The sequence below is a fragment of the Neophocaena asiaeorientalis genome, unplaced genomic scaffold (genome assembly GCF_003031525.2).
Source record: "Neophocaena asiaeorientalis asiaeorientalis breed wild unplaced genomic scaffold, Neophocaena_asiaeorientalis_V1.1 scaffold198, whole genome shotgun sequence".
Lineage (NCBI taxonomy): Eukaryota > Metazoa > Chordata > Mammalia > Artiodactyla > Phocoenidae > Neophocaena > Neophocaena asiaeorientalis.
This window is the reverse complement of record NW_020175221.1, coordinates 7536440-7557485: the sequence shown is the minus strand read 5'-3', so window position 1 is coordinate 7557485 and position 21046 is coordinate 7536440. Positions and strand designations below refer to the sequence as shown.

The following is a 21046-nucleotide window of genomic DNA, read 5'->3' as shown; positions in this document are numbered from 1 at the left end:
GGAAGTTTTACCCGCAGCAATCAGAGAAGAAAAATAAGAGGAATCCAAATCGGAAAAGATGTTAAACTGTCACTCTCTCCACACGACATGATACTCTACATAGAGAATCCAAAAGATGCTACCAGGAAACTACTAGTGCTAATCAGTGAATTTGGTAGAGTAGCAGGGTACAAAACTAATGCACAGAAATCTCTTGCATGCCTATACACTAATGATGAAAAATCTGAAAGAGAAATTAAGGAAACACTCCCATTTACCACTGCAACAAAAAGAATAAAATACCTAGGAATAAACCTACCTAAGGATACAAAAGACCTGCATGCAGAAAACTATAAGACACTGATGAAAGAAATTAAAGATGATACAAAGAGAAGGAGAGAGATACTGTGTTCTTGGACTGTATGAGTCAACATTGTGAAAATGACTGTACTACCCAAAGCAATCTACAGATTCAGTGCAATCCCCAACAAACTACCAATGGCATGTTTCACAGAAGAACAGAAAATTGCACAATTTGTATTGAAACACAAAAGATCCCAAATAGCCACAGCAATCTTGAGAAAGAAAAACAGAGCTGGAGGAATCAGGCTCCTGGACTTCAGACCATACTAGAAATCTACAGTAATCAAGACAGTATGGTACTGACAAAAAACAGAAACACATATCAATGGAACAGGGTAGAAAGCCCGGAGATAAACCCACGCACATATGGTCACCTTATCTTTGATAAAGGAGGCAAGAATATATGATGGAGAAAAGAGCATCTGCAATAAGTGGTACTGGGAAAACTGGACAGCTACATGTAAAAGAATGAAATTAGAACACTTCCTAACACCATACACAAAAATAAACTCAAAATGGATTAAAGACCTAAATATAAGGTCAGACACTAAAATTCTTAGAGGAAAACATAGGAAGAACACTCTGATATAAATTACAGCAAGATCGTTTTTGACCCATCTCCCAGAGAAATGGAAATAAAAACAAAAATAAACAAATGGGACCTAATGAAGCTTAAAAGCTGTTTCACAGCAAAGGAAACCATAAACAAGACCAAAACACAACCCTCAGAATGGGAGAAAATACTTGAAAGTGAAGCAACTGACAAAGGATTAGTCTCCAGAATATACAAGCAGCTCATGCAGCTTCAATAACAAAAAAACAACCCAATCCAGAAATGGGCAGAAGACCTAAATAGACATTTCTCCAGAGAAGATATACAGATTGCCAACAAACATATGAAAAGATGCTCAACATCACTAATAATTAGAGAAATGCAACTCAAAACTACAATGAGGTATCACCTCACATCGGTCAGAATGGGCATCATCAAAAAATCTACAAACAGTAAATGCTGGAGAGGGTGTGGAGAAAAGGTAACCCTCTTGCACTGTTGGTGGGAAAGTAAATTGATACAGCCACTGTGGAGAACAGTATGGAGGTTCCTTAAAAAACTAAAAATAGGACTACCATATGACCCAGCAATCCCACTACTGGGCATATACCTTGAGAAAACCATAATTCAGAAAGAGTCATGTACCACAATGTTCATTGCAGCACTATTTATAATAGCCAGGACATGGAAGCAACCTAAGTGTCTATTGACATATGAATGGATAAAGAAGATGTGGCACATATATACAATGGAATATTACTCAGCCATAAAAAGAAACGAAATTATTTGTAGTGAGGTGGATGGACCTAGAGTCTCTCATACAGAGTGAAGTATGTCAGAAAGAGAACAAATACCATATGCTAACACGTGTATATGGAATCAAAAAAGGAAAAACAAAGGTTCTGAAGAGCCTTGGGGCAAGAGAGGAATAAAGACACAGAGGTAGAGAATGGACTTGAGGACATGGGGAGGGGGAAGTGTAAGCTGGGACGAAGAGTGAGAGTAGCACTGACATATATACAGTACCAAATGTAAAATAAGATAGCTAGTGGGAAGCAGCTGCATGGCACAGGGAGATCAGCTCGGTGCTTTGTGACCACCTAGAGGGGTGGGATACGGAGGGTGGGAGGGAGATGCAAGAGGGAGGGGATATGTGGATATATGTATGCATATAGATGATTCACTTTGTTATGCAGCAGAAGCTAACAACACTAAATCAATCATACTCCAATAAAGATATTAAGAAAAAAAAGAATGGCATTAGGAATTTTGAACAAGTAGTTGTTGATCTTCCATGTGAGTAGAGTTCTTATAAACTAATTTGTGGATAACATGATGTGCTATTTCCAGTAGGATCTCATTCAGTTACAACTTCTTAAAAAGTAACAACTTCTGGGTGAAAAAATGCAATTTCACATTTTAAAAATGGAATTAAAATTAGTTCCCTTTAATAGAGAGCTCTCTAGTATAACTAATGTTAAAGAATTTCTAAAATTTCTAGCCTACAAAGTTAACATTCTTGAGTTTTATTTATTGTTTTTTTTAAATAAGTGCATGTTTATGGTAAAAATAAAATGAGGATTATGAAATAAAAATGAACAAAAAATTTATCCCTTTACTTGAACTATTGCACTACTGTAATGGAAAAGTAAGTTTACTTGGAATTTTGGGTGGAACTTGGAGGGCGAAAGTTAACAAACACATTTAAAAGTTAAATGTTTAATATGTACACACTTAAAGCTTAGTTTTTATTTGAATTAAAGCAGTGAGTTAACCTGTATTCATAGTGACAGTAATACAAGTTTAAGAAATCATTTACCCTTTTTAGAAATTTCACTTTTGTGAAATTCATAAGATTAGATTCTAAACAGTTATTTTGGTTTTTAAATCATGAATCCTGTATTGATTTGTTCATTTATGGGAGGGAAGTTCTCACATGGATTTTTCCATTTTTTTTCCATCTGACTTATAGTTTCGTTGTTTATCAAATCTTTCATCTCTGGAGATCATGATGGTAATTTAGATGAACGATGCTATATGCTGTAGTAATGGTGTTTCTTTGAAATTTGTTACTGTGACTTTCTATAAGCCAACAACTTCTGCTTCTCTAAGTGAGATGGAAATACTATTTCCGTTGTCCTGGGACTCTTGTTAGGCTGTTTGAACAGGATTCAGTTTGGCGCTGCTTTTTGCAGGCTGTTGTTTCAGAGTACATTGTGTTTATGCTGGTTTAGTCTACTAATTTTCTACTAAATGAATTCATGGTTAGAACTAAAGTAGTTTACAGTAAGGGTCTGTGGCTAAAAATATCCTTGTGCAACATGGTCTGTATTTCTAATTATTGAGCTTGAGAGAAAATAATAAAGTAACATTGAATTCCAAGGTGTATTTGTATTTTTCAGAGCGTGGTGTCGTATGGGAAGAAACTATTATTTTGCTTCCTGATAATGTTCACTATGTCTTTCTTTCGGCTACTATTCCAAATGCCCGGCAGTTTGCTGAATGGATTTGCCACTTACATAAACAGGTATTTTCTTTCCCTTTTCTGATGTTTTCCATATTTAAAATGTTACAAGTTGGCCTTACTATATCCTGTACTTCGTTCCTGATGCTGCCTAGAATAAAGACGTTTTAATGTGAAACTACTTTTTAAATCGAGCAAGCTTGTCAAAATCAACGGACTAATTTTTTTATAAGTGTGAATTTTCTGAGTCCCATCTCAAACCCAATACATCAAAATCTCTGGGAGTAGGGTCTTGGGTTTTGAAACCTTTAGCTTTTAAACGCTCCCAAATTGATCGTGATGACCTGCCAGGTTTGGAAACTATCTATTCATACAATGAACCATGAGTACACAGTAGAGAATTTTCTCTAAGACCTCGGTACTGGGAAAAAGCTGGGCATTTTCTGAGAGTGTGATTTGATTGTTTTCATGTGAATGCAGACTTTTTACTGACTGTATTTTCTTTTTGTTTTTCTAGTCTAATTTTAGCAGCATTAAAGGACCTTATAACAAGCTTTTGTTCATGTGTACTAAATTTATTCTTGGTTTTATTTTTCTGCCCTTATTTTTCCTTTATACCAGAATGCTGAAAATTTATTTTTTATCCATTTATAAGCTCTCTAATGGCATTTTTGTAACATCATGTTGCTCTGTAGGATAGAAACACAGTGGATCTTCTGGAGGAGTTAGATCAACCTGCTGTTTTAGTAAAGCTTTGAAAAGTCTCTGGGCTAGAAAAGTTCTATTTTACCTCAGGGAGCATTCTGTGTCACCATTACTGCTGCTACGGAGAAATTGAAGTCTTCTTTAATTATGGCATCACAGGTCTAGGGTATGGATCCAAGATCATATGGAAACTCAAATCATGTATTGATATTTATCCCTGATTAGGGAATTGGTAAAATTGAACAGATGGTAGTATAATTTGATGGACCTCAGTTTTCCCCATTTTTCTTCTCCTGACTTAAGGGTTTTTTTTAAAAAACTTTTTTCTTTTTGAAATGTTGAATTCAAAAATTTGTCTCCTTAAGGTCTTTTAGGTAGGTCATATACATGGTATTATTTTGAAGAAATAAAATATATGGTTAATTACTTTTCTTTGTTTTTACAGCCTTGTCATGTAATTTACACAGATTATCGGCCTACTCCATTACAGCACTACATTTTTCCAGCAGGGGGAGATGGTCTGCACCTTGTGGTTGATGAAAATGTAAGGGAGTAATTATAATTCTTATATCTATAATATCATACTTTGCTGTTTATAGCCATTTTTCTTTAAACTAGAGAAGAATGGCAGAGATTCGTTTTTTTCTTAAGTAGTTTTGTGGTCCAGAGTTATTGTTGGTTTTTTGTGTATGTATTTTTATTTCAAAAATTATATTTAAGACTCGTATTTTTTAATGCATGAATTAGATTTCCTTCCTTTTCCAGTATTTTTTAAATGCCTTGAGAATAAAGGACTCTGGACATGTTTCAGATATCTTATGTTTTGCTTTTCCCAGTTATATTATTATATTAAATTATTTATTATATGAGGAAGCTTTGTTTTGAGGTATGAAAAAATATTTGCATTATGATTAGATATTAAGTTACACAGAAAAATTTTGTGATTCCAGGGTGACTTCAGAGAAGATAATTTTAATACTGCGATGCAGGTACTTCGAGATGCTGGTGATTTGGCAAAAGGAGATCAGAAGGGGAGAAAAGGAGGAACAAAAGGTAATTTGGAACTTTGTTTTAAGAGAATTTTACATGTAAATTGTATTTTCAGATTACATTTTTTGGTTTTTTTTTACTTTTTTCCCCTCGGGGGCTGTATAAAGATCTAGATAGTGTATGATAAAATTGGGTGAATAAAGTTTTAATCTCTTTTTCCTCTATGACATTTACTGAGATATAGTTCATATACAATTCACCCATTAAAGTATACAATTCAACGGTTATTAGTACATTCACAGAATTATGCAGCTGTCCCCACAGTTTTTTTATTGAGATACAATTCACATATCATAGAAGTCACCATTTTTAAGAAGGGTACAATTAAGTGGATTTTAGTATATTCACAAAATTGTGCAACTACTGTCTAATTCTAGAACATTTTCATTAACTCAATAAGAAACTCCATACCCATTAGCAGTCATTCTTCATTTACTCCCAACGTCTTCCCCACCATCCCTCAGCCTTAGGCAATCACTAATCTACTTTCTGTTTCTATTTTCTTTTTCTAGACATTTCATATAAATGGAATCATGATATATGTGGTGTTTTGCAACTTAGCTTGTTTTCAAGATTCATCCATGTTAGAGCATATGTCAGTACTTCATTCTTTTTTATAGTCAAATAACATTCCATTGTATGATTTTTACCACATTTTATTTATTCATTCTTCAGTTGATGAACAGTTAGGTTGTTTTCAACTTTTTGATTGTTGTGACTAATGCTGCTGTAAACATTTGTGTACTACAAGTTTTTGTGTGAACGTGTTTTCTTTTCTCATGAGAATATACCTAGTGCAATTGCTGAGTCATATCTATGTTTAACCTTTTCAGTAACTGCCAAGTTATTTTCCAAAGTGTCTGCCCCATTATACATTGTCATCAGGAGGATATGAGGTATCCATTTCTTCCACATCCTTGCCAGTACTTTAATGTAGCCTGTCTATTTGATTATGGTCATCCTAGTATGTATGAAGTCATATGTCAGTGTGGTTTTTATTTACATTTCTCTGTTGGCTAATGAAGATCCTGTACTTACTGGCCATTTGTTTATCTTTGGAGAAATATCTATTCAAATCCTTGGCCCATTCAAAAATTACATTGTATTTTTGTTGTTGAGTTGTAAGGATTCTTTTATACTCTAGATACTAGACCTTTATTAGATATCTGATTTGTAAATATTTTTTTCCATTCTGTGAGTTAGGGTTATCTTTATTGTTGGTGTCTGTTGAAGTACAAAAGTTTTAAATTTTGGTGAAATCCAGTTTATCAGGTTTTCTTTTTTCTTTTGTGGCTTATGCTTTTGGTATCATATCTAAGAGTGCTTTGCCTAACCCAACATCATGAAGGTTTACTCCTATATATTTTTTAAGAGTTTTGTAGTTTCAGATTTTACATTTAAGTCTTTAATCCATTTTGAGTTAATTTTTGGATATGGTTTATGTACATTTTTTGCAGGACCATCAAATGTGTTCAAGATTGTGAAGATGATTATGGAAAGAAACTTTCAACCTGTAATTATTTTCAGTTTTAGTAAGAAAGATTGTGAAGCCTACGCACTTCAAATGACCAAATTAGATTTCAACACAGGTACTATATAATTTCAGTATAGTTTTAATGTTAGTGAAAATTAGTGTAAATATATTTCTGGTAAGACATTTTTGTGTATTGCTAGAATTTGCAGTTCACCTTACAGTTACAGCAGTAGTTACATCACATTTGTAAAAGCTTTAAGGCCCTCAATTTATCATTTCTTTTCCTTTCTTCTGTCTTCTTTTATTGGAAGGTAAGTATAATACATTGTTCTATATAAAACCCAAAGACCCCTAGTAAGAAATATTATACTCATACCTTCTTATACTTCATTGCCATAACTCTTTGGTTATTGTAGTTTTCTGTCTGATAACTTAAGGTTAGTCTCTTGGTCAGGCTACCTTCTGTTATGTTTCATTCTTCTAGAAATCCAAACTGGGAAGACCTGCCCCTGTACCTAACTGTGGTATAATTTTTGAATAAAGTAAAATAACTTCTAGCAAATGAATATATTATTCTCATTTATTAACTGTAAATGTAACCATTTAAAAGTCACACAGCTAGATAGTAGCGTAGCCAGGCAAAAATTGCAGCATGCCAAATACCAACCCAGTTGTCATTCATTTCACCCTTTTACATATCTGATCCTGTGCAGTGAGAAGTAAATAATATCTTCAGTCATGCAGAATCAAATTTCAGTTGTCTTGTTTTCTTTATCAAGGCACAGAACTAATCCCATGATTTTAAAGCTAATTTTTACTTTTCCATGGGTAAAAAAATAACAAATGACAGATAACCCATATACCCTCCTAACGCCAATAATTTTTTTTTTTTTGACTGAGTGAATTAGTCTACTTAGAAATGTTTTCTTATAACTACCAGTGCTGTATGTGCTTGATGTTGCAGGGTTATATATTGATAAAGTCAACAAATATTTATTGACAAATAGTCACTTTATAAGAAGGCAGTGTAATGGTTAAGAGCATAGGCTTTGGAATTGCTGACGTAACAGTTAATACCAATGCCCATTATTTGCTTAATGCCTTACTTTCCTTAATAGTGAGTAATAATAATCCCCGTGTCCTATAATTTTTTGACTTAAATATGCATGTAGATACCTAGCGTAGTTACTGTTACTGCTTTTATAAGATAGTACTTTTTACTCGTGGACTAACTCTGCTAGATCTGTTTTGAAAGGCAATGAATTTTATTAAATAATAATGTAGAAAATTTGATCTACTTTACCTTCTGCCTATCTAAAATCATGAGTCTTTACTTTTACTCTTTATAGACTCTTTTTCTTTGCAGTGTGTGAAATTTGTTATCACTGACTCATTTAGATACTTATATACCCTTGGGTTTTCTCTCTTAGATGAAGAAAAGAAGATGGTTGAAGAAGTATTCAGTAACGCAATTGACTGCTTGTCAGATGAAGATAAAAAGCTCCCTCAGGTATGTGTTTTATGTCATTAAGTAGGCTGTGGCTATTAACAGATAGTGTATATTCACTTTGTATTTCCTGGATTTGTTACTATGTTATATATTTCACTGTTTGCACACTGCAGTAAATATGTTGCATTGTGCACTGAAATGATACCTTGATTCTTATTTTGAACTTCTAAGAAGGTGACAAAAGGAAACATTTGCTGCCTTGAAGAAACTTTTCTCTGAAAGCTAGCATGATCTGGAAATTACTGCTTCTGTTCCTAATACTACAAAATTTTTAATGCTAATTTGAAGTCAGTGAATTCTTAATTCATAAGGTTACCAAACAAAACAATAGAGCAAACCTAAGTTTAATGAGAAATTTGATTTCTACTTTGCTTTAATTAATTAAAGTGGTTTTTTGTTTTGACTATTAGAATTGCCTTAGGAGTTCTAAAATATACTGATGTCTTGTTGCCACTCCAGAGATTCTCATTTAATTGTCTGGTGTGTGTCCTGATCATTAGAATGTTTCAGAAACTCCCCTGGTTGTTCTAATGTGCATCCGAAACCGAGGACTAATGCTTTAGCCCAACCTAATACTATATCATAGTTTTATTTTGTGAAAAGAAAAATTGGAAGGTCAGACTCTGCTTACAGATGTTTGCTTTGATTTGTGTGGGATTTATGATAAGACTGCAATTGCATGTTTCTTGGTATTTAAAAATTTATGAAATCTTATTGTAATTTTTCTTTCCAGCTGAATTATTAGTATCTAAGGGCTGAGCCATGTCTTTATACATACTTGTTATCCTAGCACACTTCTAACAGTAAAATTTAATGGTATTTAATAGTGTTAATGGGAATGAACTCTTCAGTAATTCATTTGTTTTTAGATAAAGTACATATTTATATTAAATATGCTTTATAGTTATTTATTTTCTTTTGGTTTGAGTTGGCTAGTATTTTTTTTTTTTCAATTTTTTTATTTTGGCTGCATTGGGTCTTCGTTGCTGTGCACAGGCCTCTCTAGTTGTGCCGATCGGGGGCTACTCTTCATTGTGGTGCATGGGCTTCTCACTGCGGTGGCCTCTCTCGTTGTGGAGCATGGGCTCTAAGCACGCGGGCTCAGTAGTTGTGGCTCACGGGCCCAGTTGCTCCGCGGCATGTGGGATCTTCCTGCACCAGGGCTCGAACCCGTGTCCCCTGCATTGGCAGTCGGATTCTTAACTACTGTGCCACCAGGGAACTCCTGGCTGGTATTTTTTAAGTTTATTTCATGCAGATGCAAACTTTGCTGTAATAACCTTTAATTTTTTTTAGAGGAGATGAAGTAATGCTGGAAAATTTGAATGAGGAAGCAAAACATTTATCAAGTTTATTTAAACATGCCTTTCATATTAAAGCTAGGACAGAATTTTATTGTGTTTTAAGTTTAATTGTGGGAATATGGGTTTGGTTTCTAGTTTTTCTGGAAAAGTTATATAAAATTTCTTTAAACAGCATTCTTTCTTGATTACTGACTTTTCTTAATTTTGTTAGTTTCACATTTTAAAAGTTCTTTTCCTCACATCTTTTTAAAAATAAAATTGAATCCAATCGTAGGTTGAGCATGTACTTCCTCTCTTGAAGAGGGGCATTGGTATTCACCATGGTGGTTTACTTCCTATTTTGAAAGAAACTATAGAAATTCTCTTTTCTGAAGGATTGATAAAGGTATGATTTTATTTTATTTATTATGCCCTAAAATTGTGTTATGTGAGCAGTTTGAAAGTTATCAAGAACACTGTTTTTAGGCAACTTTTTTTTTATTGTTATTTAAGTAAGTCGAACGGAATGGCTTAGGTAATGAACTTATTTTTGTATACAGTGTTATACTTCATAAATTTTGGACTATAGGTAAAAGTCATTTGTTTCTTTTCCTAGTCTTAAAGTAAGAAATGGTATCATTACTGAATACAGTGTAGAATTTTCCAGAAGGTGCTGTTTAATTTTCAGACCTGAAGTTGATACTGTAAGTGGACTCCATTCTGTATACAGATTAAAAGGACTATTTTAGAAAAGACAAGGAGAATTGCTGTTTAGACTTATGAAACAGTTTTTAGGATGTTCTCATTTAAACCAAAGAGAGTCTAATTTAATTTTTAATATTATGTTGATGTCTGTACCCAGTAATGGGATGTTGAAAATGGGAAACAACTCCAAAATATAGTTGTAAGCCTTTATATGACTCATAAATTATTTTATGTTTAAAAATCAGATTAGAGATTTGTCATGAGAACTTCAGCACTAACTAGGATATTTAAAAGAAATTTACTCACCCTAAAGACCATACTTGAGGTATTTTAGATAAAGAATTGGTCACTATTTGTACCTGGGTCCTGGTAAGGCCCTGTTGATGTCCTCATATAGATTGCATGTTTTGTTGAGACCCATTTTAAAGAATCTTTTAAGTGATACTTGTGGATTGTAGAATTCAAATAGAATAACTGTACATAAAGTGAAAAATTAAAGACCACCATTGCCCTTTACTTCCTAGAAATATCCACTAGGATACATACAAAGGACATTTGATTTAATTTGTAAACAAAAGTGATTATATTACCCACGTTATTCAATTTCGTCATATGCATTGCTATTCATTCTTTTTAACAGATGAATAACATTCTGTTAAGTTGATGAAATAAAGTGTTTTTATATTGTTGCCTATTGGTGAAAATTTAGATTATTTAACAGTACTTCAGTGACTTAACTTGTACACATACCTTTGTGAGCTCTTTGGTAAAGTCTTAGATGTGAACATAAAGTGCCACTGATTTTGACCTCCCCTCAGATTTTAAAGGTGTCTCTAAAACCACTGCATCATCAATGAAGAAACCAGGAAATGAGACTATGTTTAGAAAAATATTCTCCAGCCTAATAATGCTTAGTCCATTAGACCAGTAGTAGTCTCTCCAAGTTACCACCACTGGAGTTACAGAAAGAAAGACTATTTTCCCTGAATTAAAAAATTTCTGGGCTCCAAGGGACATTAAATATTATAATATAAATTTAATATACATAATTATATGTAAATTTAATAATTTTGTATATAAAATACTGAAATACACCTGGGATAGCGTGTCTTATCTTTGTACAATTTCATTAACTAATTTTTTAAATTAATGATTTATTTATACTTGAGTAATTTATTAACGAAACTAGTTTTTCAGTTTAAAATATGTGTTTAATTGTATATTTATTCATTTAGGCCTTATTTGCCACTGAGACTTTTGCTATGGGGATTAACATGCCAGCTAGAACTGTTTTATTTACAAACGCCCGAAAATTTGATGGGAAGGATTTCCGATGGGTAAGTAAAATAATTCATATATTGAAATAACTTTTAGCTTCAGTTGTTTTACCTAAGATGATTTTGGCTCATGTAGTCTTTGAGATTTTCAGTTCTAAGTACTTTAAAACTTGCACCTGAGCTAATATGAGTAGTTCATCAAAGTTAAATTTCAGATCCTTTATATTTCTGTCCTTTAGCCAAAAACAAAAACCAAAAACTAGGTGAAAGAGTTTAGTGATGAGGGATAAGTGTGCAAATGAGTCATGAATGCTTTAATGCATTTAAAATATGTCTAGAATTTTTATTTCTTCAAATTTTAAGTTATTTAAAGCACCTCTACTATAGTGGCTACAGTTGTAGCTCACTGTTTTACTCTTTAGGTTTAAAATAGAAATTTTTTTTTTAACAGGTTTGCACATATGTCTTTCCTAAGGCAAAAGTTGGGATCATGAGTGAAATGGTGAATTGGAGTAAAAATAAATCCTTAATCCAGAAGCAAGTAATTGCTTCTTACCAAACTTAAAACTATGGGCCTAGAGCTATGGTAGATACTGAGGATGCTAAATTTAAAACAAAACCAAACTAATCCCTACTGTGAAGAGACTTAGTGCAGGTGGAAGTTTATTTTATGGGCTCTGAGAAGTATATATAGGAAGGATAGAACACAAGAAAAGAAGTCACTTGTATATAAGTGGTCATGGAGGCGTCATAGAGAAGGCCTCTATGTTTTGAGAAGGCCTCAAAGTTTTGAGAAGGCCTCAAAAACTTTCTGTAACTTGTGACTTGTTTAAGTCAAAAGAAGACTATTTCATGTAGAATATAATTTTTAATTGCAAAGTGGATAAAGTCTTCCATATGTTTTATATTTTAAGTTAATGTAAATTTTAAAATTCTTCATCATCAGTTTAAAATTACTTAATTCTTTGAATAAAACTGATGCTACAAGAAAATAAATAAATAAGTTTTTCGTGACTTTACATGCTCCTTGGCATCCAGTGGACCGCAGGGAAGGGTATGTAGTAAAGTGGGTAATTGAATTTAAGAAAATAACCATTTCTTGATGATTCAAGGTCCTAATTATGAAATCTAAAAATCATAATGTGTCAAAATGTAACAATGCCCTTGAGTGCTGTTGAGATTTTATTGGACTGCCTTTTTGAAATGTTCTTTTCTGATCTTTAAGGTTGGTCCCAGGTCGTTAGGTCTGTTTTTGATGCTATCAGTAATATGCCTTCTAGTAGCACAGTGGTTTGTAACTCTTCTTGAGTCAAACATTTTTTGAGAGTCCGAACATGCTGGACCCTTCCAACAGGAGAAAAGGACACATGTACTTACAGATAAAACTTTGCCCAGTGTTCAGGTGGTTCAATTTTACCCTGAAAGACTATGCATGGGAGACTTACTAACCTTTCTCCCTTAGGTGGTTCTTAGTGATGAATGGACTCTTCTGAATGCCAAGGACATACAGTGAGAAAATAGAAATTGTGCTTTTTGTATGTGTTGATTTTTATATTAATCTCATTTGGAAATTAAGAAAATTTGTTATGATCAAGACAGAATCGGTATTTAATAGAGTTTGGGTCATTGTTTGCTTTCTTAAACTTTCCTGTTTTCCAGAATATCTAGTTCAAAGATATTTTTTATGCCAGTGAATTAGCCAGTATTTCTCTATAGCTATTTGATCATTTTGGAGCTAAAATTTAGTTTTGCAACATTATTCTTAAGTGTTTTGCATTTTTGTCTTTTTACTTAAACTTTCCTAAAAGTTCATGTTTTTGATCTTGTTTCCTGTCTTGGAATGTGTAGCTTGTGCTTGTGAACTTTATGATAAGAATAATTTTAAGAATATATTTTTCACCAGGTTTTCTCCTAAACTTTGCATTTTTAATTACGTTCATTCAGATTTCCTCTGGTGAATACATTCAGATGTCTGGTCGTGCTGGAAGGAGGGGAATGGATGACAGAGGAATTGTAATTCTTATGGTAGATGAAAAGATGAGCCCAACAATTGGAAAACAACTACTTAAGGTAACAAGTTAAGCTTCTGTGCCTTCACCAGGAATTTGAGAAACATACTTCAGGACCACATTGAAATTAATTGTGTCAGTTCAAATACCTCTCTGAGTAGATGAGTTAATTTACTAAACTATCTGGGCTTAGGAAGGTGGAAGAGGGTAACTGCTCAAATTGCTGATACTTTGTACCCTACTTTCTGTTCTAATAGGAAAAGAGCAAGTCATTCAGTGGAGGGGATGGAGATCTGCAGAGGGCAGAAATGTTTACTTTGCCCTCCAAATTTGAGATACCTCTGTATCTGCCCACTCCACTGCACAAATCGCTTCTCACCTATCAGCGCAGGAAGTAGGGCAGATACTATCAGTATTGTGCACAGTTATCTTCCTATACCTTTGCAAGCCCAGATAGCTTAATGAATTAATTCTACAATCTACCATTCTAATTCATCCTGTTGAGAGATTATAATATCCCAACAATAAATTTATAAGCTTTATTTCAAATTAACCTGTTTATTTTGCTTGCTTAATATTTGTGTTTTGGATTGTCTAAGATTTTTGTTTTATTTTGAAGAGCTTCTCAAAGAACTTTGACCTACCTGATTGCTTTCCTTCTCCTTCTCCATGTATTGATAGTAAGGAATTATTAAGCAAATCCATAGAGAACACTATCAATAAGATAGGAAGCTTAACATGAATTAAAATATAAAATTAACTGCCAGCTGATTAGCTACTTAAAATACTCTTCAAAACATGTTAAGACATACATAGGTCGATATCTCTGAAATATACTGTGTTCAACTTCTAAGGCTTAGGAACTGCATGGAGAATTTGAGATATGGTTGTAGGAAGCCTGGTAAGCTGAAGCAAAAATAGGTAAAGTTCTTTTTTCTTTTTTTTCTTTTAAATGTTTTTATATGAGTAAAGACAAAGCTTATCTGTACATATTCATAGTGATCATATGGTGTCTTATTTTCAGTTTTAAAGATTAACACTTGGAAACCCATCTTTAAGTGTCCATATAACTTTAGTTCTTTCTTTTAGGGAAATGGTCAAGACTGAAAATTTGTGTTAGTCTTTAAATTTTGTCGCATATAATAAACACTATTTTTCTTACCTCGTACTCTGTGTATGGAAATAATCAAGTCAGGAGGTAATATTTTAATGGCAGCATCTGGTTCCTTTAGTACAGATTTTTTCATTCCATTTACTTGACATCTCTAGATTTGTTACCCTGTAAGTGTAAATTTCTGTTGTCTTTCATTTCATTTAATAAAAGGGTTTTTAAATTTTATTGTGCAAAGAACATTTAAGATGAGATCTACCCTCTTAATAAATTATTATGTGTAAAATATGTTGTTGACTGTTGTATAGCAAATCTCTATTTATCTCACTTGACTGAAACTTGATGCCCTTTAATTAGTAACTTCCCAATTACTCGTCCTCTCAGTCTCTGACAACTACCATTCTACTCTTTAAATCCATGAATTTGACTATTTTAGATACCTCATATAAGAGGAATTATGCAGGATTTGTCTTTCTGTGACTGGCTTGTTTCATTTAGCATAATATCCTCAAAGTTCATCCATGTTACATATTGCAGAATTTTCTTCTTTAAGAGTAAATAGTATTCTGTGTAGTTACAGTCCTCCCTTGGTATTCTTAGGGGATTGGTTCCAAAACCCCCATGTATACTAAAATACCAAAATGAGAGGATGCTCATGTCTCTTACATAAACAGCACAGTACTTGCTTATAACCTGTGCACATCTTTCGTATACTTTAAATCATCTCTAGATTACTTATAGTATGGAATACAATGTAAACACTATTTAAATAGCCGTAAATACAGTGTATATAGTTGCCTGTGCTGCATGACACATTCAAGTTTTGCTTTTTGGAACTTTCTGCAATTTTTTTCCCCAAGTATTTTGCGAGCCACAGTTCATTGAATCCTCAGATAGGGAACCCGAAGACACTGGGGAACAGCTGTATAGCCATATTTTTTAGCATCAAATTGGGATACTGTAATACTGAAAGAAGAGACTATTAATAATTATATCAATATATCAGGTATAAGTTGGGGTTGTCCTGGGGTCACTTGGATACAATGTTAAAGTGCTATGTTGAGTTTAAGGTGATGGAGAATTCAGATAGGTGTATTCTACAGCAGTTTGAATATAGAAGCAGAGCTTGAGGTTGGAAATAAACATTTGCAATATTGAAGCCCCACATTTCTTAAAGGAGGTAATAGTGGAAAAGAAAAATAATAGAATAGTAAAAAGTTGGTCTGTTTGCAAAATTATGAAGTAGCTGAAGTTGTCTTTCATTCCTCTCTTCCCCAAGAATGTGATTTTCATACTAACTCCACATCTCCCTTTGGCCCTATTTTCAAGGAAAGTGGATAAAAAATAAGGTTTTAGGGACTTACTAACTAACCCCCTAGGGTAAATGGCTCTTGATTTTTCAGGAGTTAAGGAATACCACCATTTGAGACTGTTTGAAAGTTCTGCTCCTTCTCCTCACAAAATCATATATTCATACATTTATAATTCTGAATGCAATAAGGCTGGCTTATGAACCTCAATTTAAAAGCCTCTGAATACCCTAACAGTATTTGTGTTGTTTGCTATGCCATTTAAAGATTTGCATGTTTTATGACACTTCTAAATATTTCAGCATGTATCTCCCAAGAATTTGGTCATTCTCATTTGGGCACTACATAACAATTTTCAATCTTAGGAAGTATTTGCATTTAGAAAAAAGTATTCCTGGGCTTCCCTGGTGGTGCAGTGGTTAAGAATCTGCCTGCCAGTGCAGGGTACACAGGTTTGAGCCCTGTTCCGGGAAGATCCCACATGCCGTGGCGCAACTAAGCCCGTGCACCACAACTACTGAGCCTGCGCTCTAGAGCCCGCGAGCCACAGCTGCTGAAGCCCGTGCGCCTGCAACCCATGCTCCTCAACAAGAGAAGTCACCGCAATGAGAAGCCTGCTCACCACAACGAAGAGTAGCCCCGATCCGCGCAACTAGAGAAAGCCCACAAGCAGCAAGGAAGACCCAACGCAGCCAAAAAATATATATTTAAAAAAAAAAAAGGAAGGAAGGAGGGAGGGAGAGAGAAGAAAAGAAAAGAAAAGAGAAAGTATTCCTGAAGAAACATTGTAAGAAAAGTTTAGATCTCAAGGAAGTATTTTGGACATAAACCTTGTTGCAAATTAAGGTCACACTATTGTAACTAGCCCTTCTTTGGTAACAGCCACAATTAGGAGAAGAGGAATTACCAAAGTGTTGACAAAGACTGGTCTGTAAATTTTGGGGAGACATTTAGGCAGTTTTATGTCATTTCAGGAAGCTGAGAGTTTCAAAATAACTAATTTTTTCTGAATGTCATTCTGAAATAAATTTAGTGTGCTCTATTAGCATAGGCCAGGTTATACTGCAGTAACAAACCTAAATCCAGTAACTTAAAGGTTTGTTTCTCTTTACTTGTTCATTGCACGTTTACAAAAGAGACTATGCTTATTATTGTTTAGGGATTCAAGCTGATAGAGAAACCACCATCTTGAACATTAGCAGTCACTGTGCCAGCAAGGGAAATGTAGCTTTTCACACCAGCAGTTAAATATTTGACCAGGAAGTGATAACATCACTGAAACTTATTTGCCCTCCCCACTGAGGGCAAAATGTGTAATCCTGTCAAGTACCTAGAAGGCAGAGAGCTAAACATACTTGGCCAACAATGTTTTAACTGCTACTGTCCTAGTTGGTGTTTTTTTTCCCCCCTTCACTTTCCCAAAGATCAACTGTTTTATCACTTTGTATTGGTCATTTAAAGGAAAGAACTTAATACATTTCTGTAGTATTCCTTAGCGAAGACTAAACTGTTAAGCAGTTCAGGAGGTTAAAAATATTGTTATGAATTTATTTTTAAAATCTACAACATTGACATGTTTTTTTCTCTCAGGGCTCAGCTGATCCACTAAATAGTGCTTTCCATTTGACCTACAACATGGTTTTGAACTTACTACGAGTAGAAGAAATAAATCCTGAGTACATGTTGGAAAAATCCTTCTACCAGTTTCAGCATTATAGAGCAATTCCAGGAGTAGTAGAGAGTAAGTATAAAATTACCATAGCAGCCTCATTTAGCTAGGGTAGACCAAATAGCAAAATTACGGTGTCATTGACTGCTTTAGCCATTGGGTTTTTTCTGGTAAGCCAAATCATTGTAACCAACTAGAACATTTTAAAATAAAAGAAAACACTATCAGGACATAATTCTATGGTTAATTCAAATTTAATATAATTTATTGTTATAGACATATCACATGATAATTCATATTCATGAATAATGATATTCAAAATTAATATAATGCTTTCTAAAGTCGAAAAAGTAAGTGTTCTATTGTAACTATGTTCAAGTAGAATTGTGTGTTGATCCTTATTCTAGAAGATCGTGGCTGATTATCATATAGAACTGATTAAAATCTAAAACAGAAGCAAAGATTTAAAATTCTGGTTTGGGTAAATCTTATAAAAACAATGCATAGTTGTAAAGAAAAAAAAAAACCCAAATTTTGCAAAAGATAAAGGAAATTTAAGACCATTTGTAATCTCACACAGACAGCCACACAACCACTGCTAACACTTCATGGTTCTTCCATCATTTTTATTTTTCATACATATTTTTCATATTTTTTTCAAAGTCGGGATTAACAATGTTTTGCTTATAACAATGATGTTATTATAATTGATATCATTTGTTAAACATTTATCATATGGCTAACCTTGTGTTAAATGCTTTACATTAACTCACTGATTCTGGCTTTTTTTAATTTAATTTCAATTCTTTGAAAGTATGGTTTTTAATAACTGCATAATATTTTCATTTTATGAATGTACTATGATTTATTTAACAATAAAGGCAAATTTGAGATATCTTTCTATCGTGGATAGGATACTACCACTCAATTTTATGCACCTGAAAGTAAACGAAGTGTAATAATATACCTTAAAAAAATGAAAAGGCTTGGAACATCCAAGTAAGTTAAATTCTCATTTTTTTTACCCTTACCTGGATGACATCATAATTATTTCCTCTTAATTTCTTTGGTCTTAATTAAGAGATTTTCTTCATTACAAAATATAGAGCTGGAAGAAGCTTTGGCATCATTTTACAGATGTAAAAAAATAAGGCATAAGAGAAGTTAAGTCTGTATATAAGGTTACACATTGGATTGATGGCAGGTTTGACTTGGACTCCAGTTCCTAACTAACCCATGCTGTTTTTATTAAAGTGTGGGTCATCCCTTTTTAATATGACAAGAATAGATGTAGTAACTTCTCTGGCTGAAAAAAAGACAACGATGAAAAAAATTCTTGGGCTTCAGTGGCTCAGTGGTTGAGAGTCTGCCTGCCGACGCAGGGGACTCGGGTTCGTGCCCCGGTCTGGGAAGATCCCACATGCCACGGAGCGGCTGGGCCTGTGAGCCATGGCCACTGAGCCTGCACGTCCGGAGCCTGTGCTCCGCAACGGGAGAGGCCACAACAGTGAGAGGCCCGCATACGGCAAAAAAAAAAAAAAATATTCTTGAGCTGGCTGATATTAAGACTTACCTTTGGGCTTCCCTGGTGGCACAGTGGATAACAATCTGCCTGCCAGTGCAGGGGACACAGGTTCGATACCTGGTCCGGGAAGATCCCACATGCCATGGAGCAACTAAGCCCATGCGCCACAACTACTGAGCCTGCACTCTAGAGCCCATGAGCCACAACTACTGAAGCCCGCGTGCCTTGAGCCCATGCTCCGCAACAAGAGAAGCCACCGCAATGAGAAGCCCGTGCACCGCAACAAAGAGTAGCCCCCGCTCGCTGCAACTGGAGAAAGCCCGTGCACAGCAACAAAGACCCAACATAGCCTTAGATAGATAGATAGATTAGAAAGATAGGTAAATTTATATATAAAAAAAGATGTCAGATTTTTGATTTTTGTTTTTTTTTTTTTTTTTGTGGTACACGGGGCTCTCCCTGTTGCGGCCTCACCCATTGCGGAGGAGCACAGGCTCCGGACGCGCAGGCTCAGCGGCCATGGCTCACGGGCCCAGCCGCTCCGTGGCATGTGGGATCTTCCCAGACCGGAGCACGAACCCGTGTCCCCTGCGTCAGCAGGCGGACTCTCAACCACTGCACCACCAGGGAAGCCCATGAGTCAGATTTTTTTAAAATACTACTTTTTAAAACATTGGAGTATAGTTGATTTACAGTATTGTGTTGGTTTCAGGTGTACGGCAAAGTGATTTGGTTATACACATATATATGTATATATCTATGTTCCTTTTTAAAAATTCTTTTCCATTATAGTTTATTATAAAATATTGAATCTAGTTCTCTATGCTGTACAGTAAAACCCTGTTTATCTAATTTATATATGGTAGTGTGCCTTTGTTAATCCCATACTCCCAATTTATCCCTCCCCCACCCTTCCCCTTTGGTAAAGTAAGTTACTTTTTAAACTTCACTTTCTATTATTCTTTTGTAATTCCATAGAAAATATCCCAGATACAGCAGGGGGTAGAGGGAGAATTCTCCAAGTATTTTCCCATTTATTTAAAGCCCTTAGGACTTTTAGCTGGGCTCAGATTATTCAATATGACTTTGAACAAGACTGCTACCCACACTGTGAGCTTAAACATTGCCACCAGGACTTCCCTGGTAGTCCAGTGGTTAAGACTTCACCTTCCAGGGTAGGAGGTGCGGGTTCACTCCCTGGTCAGGGAGCTGAGATCCCACATGCTAAGATCCCACATGCCTCAGGTTCAAAAACTCCAAAACATAAAACAGAAGCAGTATTGTAACAAATTCAATAAAGACCTTAAAAATGGTTCACATAAAAAAAAAATCTTAAAAAAAAAAAATTGGGGGTTTTCCTGGTGGCGCAGTGGTTGAGAGTCCGCCTGCCGATGCAGGGGACTCGGGTTCGTGCCCCGGTCCGGGAGGATCCCACATGCCACGGAGCGGCTGGGCCCGTGAGCCATGGCCGCTGAGCCTGCGCGTCTGGAGCCCGTGCTCCGCAACGGGAGAGGCAAGCCCCAACTGTTGTTGCTGTTGTTTTCAGTGTGGTTCTAACTGACTTATGTTTTAAAAGGATTGTTAACATAACCTCCTACCCCCTGTGTTGCTACCACATACTTGAATCTTCTTGCAATTGAATTATCCTTGCCTTTCCCTTAGCTCTCTTTTTAAAGGGGCGAGACCTGTTTTGCTAATATTTTGGAACCAACAAAAAGACTAAATATCAAAAGTATCTTTAGTGGAAGAAGTAGGAATTTAAGTGATGAAAGTGATAATTGTGGGGTAGTTGCAACACCTTTAGTAGTTTGCAGGGCTGAGCTGTGTGACCAAAGAGCACGTAGTGTAAGAGGAGATGGGTAGAGGTGATAGGGGCTATCCTCTGTGCTTTTAAATTGCAGAATACATCTTGAATGAAATTTATTTCCATTTCACTTATTACTTGGAAGAGTATGATTCCTTTTGCTATCGATAAATAGAATCTTTTCAAGAGACTTGGTGTTATTTTTACCACCTTAAGTATACCAAAATTAAAATGCAGACTGTTATCTTTGGAAGT

General features: G+C 34.8%; 1 protein-coding gene across 1 annotated transcript in view; it reads left to right on the top strand.

The window, feature by feature from the left end:
- The window catches only part of MTREX (Mtr4 exosome RNA helicase), a 133354-nt gene that overhangs the window by 43249 nt on the left and 69059 nt on the right, over positions 1-21046 (top strand). Inside the window, exons 8-16 of the mRNA XM_024765343.1 lie at positions 3298-3422; positions 4510-4608; positions 5015-5117; positions 6572-6703; positions 8019-8098; positions 9677-9787; positions 11322-11423; positions 13308-13433; positions 17384-17534. Of these exons, the coding sequence (XP_024621111.1) occupies positions 3298-3422; positions 4510-4608; positions 5015-5117; positions 6572-6703; positions 8019-8098; positions 9677-9787; positions 11322-11423; positions 13308-13433; positions 17384-17534 (1029 nt within the window). The remainder of the gene's footprint in view (positions 1-3297; positions 3423-4509; positions 4609-5014; positions 5118-6571; positions 6704-8018; positions 8099-9676; positions 9788-11321; positions 11424-13307; positions 13434-17383; positions 17535-21046) is intronic.